Raw genomic sequence first — 9079 nt, 5'->3', positions numbered from 1 at the left:
TGATTTTAATTTATCTAATGTTCAATGACTATTACTTTTTAACATAACAAAACATAGATGTTGTAAACACTCAATTTAGTGAGGTAGCGACATGAACCGATCACTAATTAATATTAAATTATTATTAGCATATAAAATATATAATATATAATATATAAAAAGTAGGAAAAAAATATGTATAAAAAGTAGGAAGAAAAATACGTGAGGAGGAGGTGACATGTGGCATGAGGGAATGAGAAAGTGACACGTGGCATGAGGGAATGAGAAAGTGACATGTGGTATGAGGGAATGAGAAAATGACTTAAACACTCAATTTTAGTGAGGTGGCGACATGAACCGATCACTAATTAATATTAAATTATTATTAGCATATAAAATATATAATATATAATATATAATATATAAAAAGTAGGAAGAAAAATATGTGAGGAGGAAGTGACATGTGGCATGAGGGAAGGAGAAAGTGACATGTGACATGAGGGAGTTCTTTTTATTATATTATTAATAGATGTGGTTAAAGATAATGTAAGGAAATGAAATATATTAGGAACTTACAAAAACATTAACGGTAGCTAGTAAGACCTAGTAAGACATGTGCTACTATGAAAGTTACCAAAAAGTCCTCATAAATAACACATCAATTAGTGCTCATTTTTGTTATTTCACCCACTCGAGTAATTTATTTATAGATAGTAGATTTTAGTTATTCAATTTCATTTATCATGAAATTTTTATTGATACCATGAAACTTAGGATCTAGAAACTCTTGATACCATGGTAGAATTAAAAGAATACATTACTAGAACAAGAGAAATTATAAGAGAGAGAAAACCAAGAGAGAGAAGAGGGGAGAAAAATATGAAATTGTTATTGCAAGTGCTCCTTATTTATAGGAGCAGTGTTATATATGCATAATGTATGTGACTGATATATCTATACTATATATAAAATTAAAACTTGAAATAATTTCCCTCATGGTGTAATTTTCATTTTCTATATTGCCCTTAGCATTATTTAATTTTTACAAAAAAACTATATAATCCTAAGCAACTACCACCAATACATTAATTAACCACATATCTCACCTTAAATTAAACATTATCATAAACACACAAAAATATAATATAAAGTACATCGAACACAACAAATACATTTTAATTCAAAAAAAGGAAATATATAAAAATTGAATATGTATTATCGCACAATATTCGCCAGCAAGCACGAAGTGTCTGTACACACTAGTTAATATAAACTCAAATACTCTCAATCACACATTAATATGATTGAGTAGTAAAATTATAAAAATGTGTCCTAATATTAGAAGTGTGAAAGTTCAATTCGCTTTTTAATATAATTCAAAAACTAAATAGAAAGATATGTTTCAATTATATTGAATTTGTTTGTAAGAACAGATCCTACAACACCTCACATTGTAATCCCAATTACAATTTTAAAACACAAATTATATGTATATTTTAATAACACAAATCGAAAGAAGGCATGTTAAGAAACTTGGTGAAAAGACTTGTACAATGAAAATAATAAAATCATGACAAATAATTTAACATTAACTAAAGCGAAATAATGAAAATAATTGAACATTAACTCAATTAAAATAATAAGATATTAAACAATCTGAAATAATAATAATAATAATAATAAATATAATGTTTCCTCAAATCTTTTAACTTGTTAAAAATAATGAAAACATTTTTAAAAATGTGTTTCTATTTGAGCCGTTTTTTAATTTAGAACCACAAAATATTCGATCTTAAATAGTTTTTTTTTTTTAAATTAAACCCATCCAAACAATAGAATCATATTGTCCCACATTTTTTGGTTTAGTTTGGTTTAACCACACAAATTTCATAGTTTAACTAGAATTACTTAAGAGCACATTTGTTGTCCCATAAATTTATTTTATGGGATGTGATTAATTAAAAAAATATTTAAATTAAAAATTTAATTATTTAGTATTTTTGACCAATCATAATTCATGACATATAAAATAGTGAAATTTGTGGGATATAAAAGAAGTAAGGAAAAACAATACATGAAAGAAAAAGAAGTAAGGAAAAACAATAAATGAAAAAGGATGTGGTGGTGTAACGTGCATGATAAGTGTAGAAAGAAAGGGTAGAAACATGAGGAAAAGAAAGAGAATAAAGGTGTGATATTAACAAATTCCAGCTAGGCATTATAAAAAAGAACCTTTACTTTCGGTACAGACAGATACTTATGGCGGTGCCGTTTCTTCAAACAAGTAAACTGTAACACCCCACCTTAGATTCTTTCCCCAACCATTTTTCGATTACTACAATAATAATAAATTTTTATTTTTTTATCCATTTACTTTTCTGTAACCCAAAACCTCAAATATCTCTTTGTACAAGAAAACATTTTGTCCACTATCTTCAAAATACACTTGAGTATTTCACCATCATCATATTCCATAAGAGGTTAAAGTTAAGAAACAAAGAAAAAGCTACAAACTTTGCATTTGATTTTCCATGATCATCAAATTTTGAAGCTCTTAAAGCTTTATATCTGTGCATCTTCGCCTTCTTCATTCTCATATCTGTTGTTATATCGGTTTTTTACAGGTAATTTTTCAGACTCGCAATAATTTTGATTTTTAAATTAAGCTTTTTTTACTTTTGTGAATTTGAATTATGTGTATTGTAGTTGTAGATTTTGTGGGTGTGTCTTAAAATTTAGATCTGAGGGTAATTGAGATCATGATTCAGTTTAGATGTTAAAGCAATTACTTTTTTATGAGCTTAATTATGATAATTTTGATACCCTTTATGTTTATCCTTGCTAATGAGGAAAAAAGGAAGGAGCAATGTGCAATAATTTTAAATTTACAGTTAACAGTTCAGATTCTCAGCTCAGCACTCTCCTGTTTGAGGATTTTTTTTCCTGGATTTTACCATTTTTTGCAAATGAGTATTCATTTTTCTTCTGTATATAAAAATTGTAACTTTGACTTGTTTTTCTTCATTGCAATTTCTTTTCACTGACAATGAAATTTAGGGCGAAGTGCTGAATTATGTGGCCATGGATTTCTACGATTGCAGGGTAGTTCATGACATATTGTGCACACTTCGATTGCTACTATAACATGATTGGATTTTTCACCTTGAACTGAGGTCAATTTACTGGTAGGTGATTTTATGGGTGTTGTGATAAGCAAAAATTTTATGTGGTTTATCAATTGAATTTCACTTCCCTGCAAATATTATATATGTAATGGTTAAGAGTCTAATGTGACATGAAACCTAAATTTTGCTCTATTATTTGCATAAAGTTCGAATGCTACTGGTGCTCAAAATTGTGTATCTACACTCCTTAATTACCACTCATAATTTTTAGTTTTTATTTTCTAAAATTATGATTGATTAACAAGGAGTGTAGATTGGCAATTGAGAATGTCAAATCTCAATAGTCTAACTAACTAAAACTGTGTGTTCTTGTGGTTTTTCCCAAAAATCTGAAAAAAGTAGTCAATATTCTGTTATGACATTCATTATAGGGGAAAATATTTGTTCTCCATTTGGTCTTAGATTGAAGTTAACTTTTATTCAAGGTTGTTCTTTTCTTTCCTTCTTTTTTGTCATTATATACGGAATAAGTTCAAACCTTCATATTCCTGTGGCCTTTCTTGAACGATTGGAAGACTTTGTTTGTTTCTCTTTAGTGAAAGTTGATAAACCACTGGATTTAAGTTTAGTTAATATTGTCCCTTTGTTTCCTGCGTACTCTTCTGAAATATCTTCTAACAATCAATGCGCTATTTATTTTCTAGAACTTTATCAAGGAAAGATGGTGGCTGACCTAGTCAATGCTGCAACAAGTGAGAAACTGGCTGAAACTGATTGGGCAAAAAATATTGAAATATGTGAAATAGTTGCTCATGATAAAAGGTACTGCAAAGCTTCCATCTCCTTATATGGTTGTTTCTTTTAAAACATAGGGAAAATGAATAGTTGATGCCAATTGTATTTGTATGACATGAAACAATACTCATTTGAATTTTGGAATATATAACTCCCATTATGCACTTTTGTAAATGTGTGTTTCTTCTATTCTTTGCGTAGGAATCAAAACAATGATCTCAACCCTTGCCACTTGCGCTATGCCCGAGTGGCTAATTGCATGCTTCTTTAGATGGCCCAACATCAAGATTAGGCTTGATTGTTGTAAGGAAAACTTTAAGCTTGAAGCCTTTTAAGTCTCACGTCGGAAGGGTATATTGGCAAAATACTTCTTACAATAATTTGGGCAACCCTCATGTTTTGAGTTAACTTTCGAGGTGAATGAGACTCAGATACTCTAATATGGTATCAAAGCCTAATCTAATCTTGATGTTGGGCCATCTGTAGATACCCAGTTTTGCAAACTTCATAGTCCAGATGTCCTGACATGGTTGTGAGCGGGGGTTTGTTTAGTCTCTACATTAGATGGATATATGGTCAAAGTACCCCTTACGGTAACTTGGTGAACCCTCCTACTTTGAGCTAACTTTTGGGATTGACTTAGGTCTAGTTAGTCTAATAAAAACTTCAATTATTTGGTAAACAACTGGAATTTGGTGCTTAGCATATCTAATTTGCAATTCAAGTTAAGCGCCTGGCAGGGCTTCCTTCACCTGACTATAAACATAGGTGAACCCGTAAATGGCATTATTGTTATTAACCATTTTCTTATCTTTTGAGTATGCAGGCAAGCTAGAGATGTCGTTAAAGCTATAAAAAAGAGACTGGGTAGCAAACACCCTAATACTCAACTTTATGCTGTCATGGTGAGTGTAATGACATAATTAGTTTTACCTATATTCAATAACTTATGTGAAGACACGGTTTGGCTCTACATAATTATCGCTTTATCTGAAACTGAGAAGCTTGGTTAATTGACTTTCTTGTGTTGGATATTTATGCTGCTTGCTTTCCTGTTACATGGTATTCTACTTAAATATTTTTCATCTTTTGATATTCTAGTTGCTGGAGATGTTGATGAACAATACTGGGGAGCATATTCATGAGCAGGTGATTGATACAGGGATCATTCCCGTTCTTGTGAAAATTGTGAAGAAAAAGGTAAGTTTTTTTCAGAAAGACTTGTGTTCTTTACCACAATTAGTTTTCCTGAAACTCATTCTTTATTGTCTTTCTGCGGTTGCAGTCAGATCTACCAGTGAGGGAGCGGGTATTTCTCCTACTAGATGCCACACAAACATCGCTTGGTGGTGCTTCTGGAAAGTTTCCACAGTATTACAATGCATATTATGATTTGGTGGTAAGTACAGATCTGGGTTCATTTGATTAATATGTGGTTGTTAGACTATTTTCTTGGCAGAGACGTAGAGTAAGAGTGAGGTTACTTAAACTACACGATTTTAAAAATATTAAGAGGAGGTGGATATAGCCCATTAGCACACACTTTTCAATTTAGTCAGCAGTTGAGTCTTTAATTCCTTACAGGAAGGAGGGAGTAGTGGAGTACATTTCTGTTCATATTTGAACACAATTTATGGTGCTAACTTAAGGTAATGATGGTTAGCTAATATGGTAGTTGGTGTTATAGGCTTAGAGCGCACTGGTGATGATTAAATGATAAATTTGTGCAAAGTTGTATCATTATGTTAGAGCTCAAGTCCATGGGTAGTCTGCAAATATGCTGCATATTAGGCATTAACATTCCCCCGTGTTGTTAGCAAACTTTTCTATCTAAAATATTTGTTACCTGAATTGTAGGCAGCTACTACTTTCATGCTCTCCTTGTACATGATAGTATAATACAAGTGAATACTTTTTCTCCTCAATACTAGGCGTTACATGTCCTTTGAATGCTAATGCTAAATTCGAATTTTTACGGCGTTGGGTTTTATACTTTTTACAGAGTGCTGGAGTGCAGTTTACTCAAAGGACTGAAGCAGTCCAATCAAATCGTCCTAGTTCTCAACCTACTAGAAGTAGTAATATGCCGAACAGGGAGCAGGCCTCGCCTAAACATGAAGGGGTTGCTAAGCAAGCAGAATCGCAGCCTGTCCCCGAATCCAGGTGAGTTTTGCTTTCCAGTTTTGGTGCAGTTGTGGTTGACAGGATCTTTAGAAACCCTTTTCTAGCTGAATGCATTGAAAATGATTATTATGGTGAGAATAACTATTTGCTAGGATGGAAAATGCGATAGGAAGACTTAGCCAAATACAATAGTTTTTGGTCTAATGAAATGAATGATAAGATTCAAAATCTATTTTTGTGTATGGGCGCATATTATTTCTTAATGAGTGTTTTCTTGATGAAGATTCTAAAAATATTTATTCTTATCTTCATTTTCATCTAGCTAAGAACATCTCCTATTTTGCAATCATTTTTTGCAGCATCATTCAAAAGGCTAGTAATGCATTAGAAGTTCTGAAAGAAGTCCTTGACGCTGTTGATGCTCAGAATCCTCAGGTGAGTTGCAAGAGGTGGTTATAGAATCTATGAATAGTATTAAGTTTTGCTGAGAAATGTTATTTCTTTTCCAGGGAGCAAGGGATGAATTCACTCTTGACCTTGTAGAACAATGTTCATTTCAGAAGCAAAGGGTAATGCATCTAGTGATGGCTTCTCGGTAAGGTTACTTCAAATTTCTTTGTTTCATCTTTACCGTTTCCTGCTTTATCCTTTCTAAAGTTTAAAGGTTCAGAAAATGGATGGAAATGCCTTTGCTTCTATCAATGGTAGCTCTAAGAATTTGTTTTGATACTCATACTAGCTTGTTCAATAATACACATGCTTTAGAGTTTTAGTACTGATCCTAAGTTGTGGTTTTCATTTTGCTTGTATTTTTCTAAGACAAAGATAGAGTTTTAGTGAACATTTTTGTTGTACACTTCATATGGGAGTTGAGTAGTTAACTGCTCCTAAACTGGAGCAGTTAACTTTTAACAAGAATTCCAATCTTATAATTTATGTATTTGCGGATGCATGCATTTATTTCATAGTTAGTTTGTAACTTCAACTGGTATTTGCATTGTTCTTATGTAGAGATGAGAGGATAGTTTCTCAAGCTATTGAACTAAATGAGAAGCTTCAGAAAGTTCTTGCAAGACATGATGACCTTCTTTCTGGTAGAGCTACAACAACTGCTGCTCGATTTGACCATGAAGAAGCCCAGGACGAAGAGGACCCGGAACAGTTAGTCCGAAGGTGCCTTGCTTACATGATTTCAGAATAAAAATTTTTCCTTGCTATGAAGGGTAAAACTGGATTTTGAATATTCATATCTATGACTAATGCCTTGCAGATTACGCAAAGGAAAGGCTTGTGCAATGCCAGAGGAGGAAGATTCTAAAACCGAGATCCCTCACTTGGGTTTGCTTGGTGAGAGACTTAACCGTCCACTAATACGGCCACTCACTTTAGAGCCATCTCGAGAAACTAATGCCCGTTCACCACCCGCTTTAATCCCACCGCTACGTGCAAAGCAGAATGGAGAACTTCCTCGTGCTGCAATTCCGCCACCACCTCCGAAACAGAATGGGGAGCTTCTTCCTATTGCCATTCCGCCACCGCCTGCAAAATACACTGAGAGGGAGAGATATTTTCAGGAAAACAAGGATGGTTCTAATCTGTCTGGCCACATGAGAGGCCTCTCTTTGCATAGTCAAAATAGCAGCAACTCTCACAGTGGAAGCTATGATTTTAGTGACTGATCTCTTAAACAAAAGGGACCACTGTTGACTTATTATTTATAATTTTTGTCTTAAACTTGGAATAGAAAATTTGAATTGTGAGAAGGGTGGAAATGGAAAAATGCATTGCTTTAGTGCATGAATTGCTTGTAAGTAGTTTTCTGAGATCACATGCCATGACATGGGGTTTGTAAGTTTATGGTGCAAGGTGATATGTGTGGATTTTTAATATTTATTTCTACTGGTAAACTATTTTAAATATTGGGTGGTTTTTGGTTGGTTTCTTTTCCTTCTATTCTCTATTTTGTTCCACCCTTGTTTGTTCTACCCCTAACACCATAATATTTTGTCTGCTATAGAGGCCTACTCTCCACCTCTGTCTATAAATCTACAACAATAGCATTCTTCATCTGTGTTAGAGTTTAAGATTTTGCGTTTGACATATTGCAAGACTACGTACAATGTTGCCCTGGTGGGTAAAGAATTAATAAAGCGTTCACTACAACTCTACAAACAGGACCAAAGAGAGCTGTATTATTTTAATAAAACTTCACATATATTGATCTAAGGAGATGAGGAAACAAAATAAAATAAAAAAGTGCATTGAAAACGTGTTGAACAAGATGGATATGACTTATTATTATTATTATTATTATTATATACATAGCAACATGACCCCTTTGGCCACAGTTAGATGGTAGCACATCTTTATCATATGATTGTGTGATCAAAAAATAATTAATAAATTTTAATTGAAATATATTTTTTTAACTGATTAAAACAAATGACACATATTAATATAACATCTTATCTATGGAGCATTAACTAATTTGGGAGATTCAATCCATATAAAATTAATGCGAAACAAAAATGTCAAACGTTGTCATGAATGCAGGGCACGTGAGTCATGTTTACCTTATTCTTATCTTTTCTCTCTCTTTCTCACAGCATACTATGGTAATAATCCACATCATTTTGCCATAAATGAAGTGGTAAGATTTATTAGTTTATATCTAATGTTTGTCATGTGATACTATTTTAAATTCCATAGTCAGTATGTTTGGTTTGGAAATTAATATCGTTAATGTATATAAATTTTATATATTGATTTATTATTCTCATTATAAATTCTTAAAATGTTTCCCATGAAAAATATCTGATTTACTTTTTCATTAGTGATACTCCTATTTGAATTCATGGGAAAATAGTGAGATAAATTATGGAAAAATATGTATATAGTAATAACGTGAGAGTTTTTTACATAATTATTGTATTATCTATCATTCTTACTTCATCATCATTAACTTTAAATATAAGTAATATGAATAATTGATCGACGGAATATTCACTATGTATAATTTTTACATAACAGTCCATAGATATTATATTTTAAATTAT

At 32.2% G+C, this 9079-nt stretch overlaps 1 protein-coding gene across 1 annotated transcript; it reads left to right on the top strand.

The window, feature by feature from the left end:
• LOC109328581 (target of Myb protein 1-like) lies at window positions 2302–7952 on the top strand. Its single transcript, XM_019562102.1, has 11 exons — window positions 2302–2603; window positions 3081–3164; window positions 3809–3926; window positions 4726–4804; window positions 5001–5099; window positions 5185–5298; window positions 5902–6062; window positions 6383–6458; window positions 6533–6618; window positions 7035–7196; window positions 7294–7952. Exons 3-11 carry the CDS (start codon window positions 3826–3828, stop codon window positions 7700–7702), a joined length of 1287 nt encoding a protein of 428 aa, XP_019417647.1. The 5' UTR covers window positions 2302–2603; window positions 3081–3164; window positions 3809–3825; the 3' UTR covers window positions 7703–7952.

This window comes from Lupinus angustifolius, chromosome LG15 (assembly GCF_001865875.1).
Source record: "Lupinus angustifolius cultivar Tanjil chromosome LG15, LupAngTanjil_v1.0, whole genome shotgun sequence".
Lineage (NCBI taxonomy): Eukaryota > Viridiplantae > Streptophyta > Magnoliopsida > Fabales > Fabaceae > Lupinus > Lupinus angustifolius.
Note: the sequence above shows the minus strand (reverse complement) of the source record. Positions and strands in the feature narration are given on the sequence as shown.

Excerpts from the sequence above, each read along its gene's own strand:
- LOC109328581 (XM_019562102.1), top strand. The coding sequence starts at position 3,826 with ATGGTGGCTGACCTAGTCAATGCTGCAACAAGTGAGAAACTGGCTGAA. Across the intron at positions 3,927-4,725 it reads ATAGTTGCTCATGATAAAAG|GCAAGCTAGAGATGTCGTTA; the intron begins GTACTGCAAAGC and ends TTGAGTATGCAG. Across the intron at positions 5,299-5,901 it reads ATGCATATTATGATTTGGTG|AGTGCTGGAGTGCAGTTTAC; the intron begins GTAAGTACAGAT and ends TACTTTTTACAG.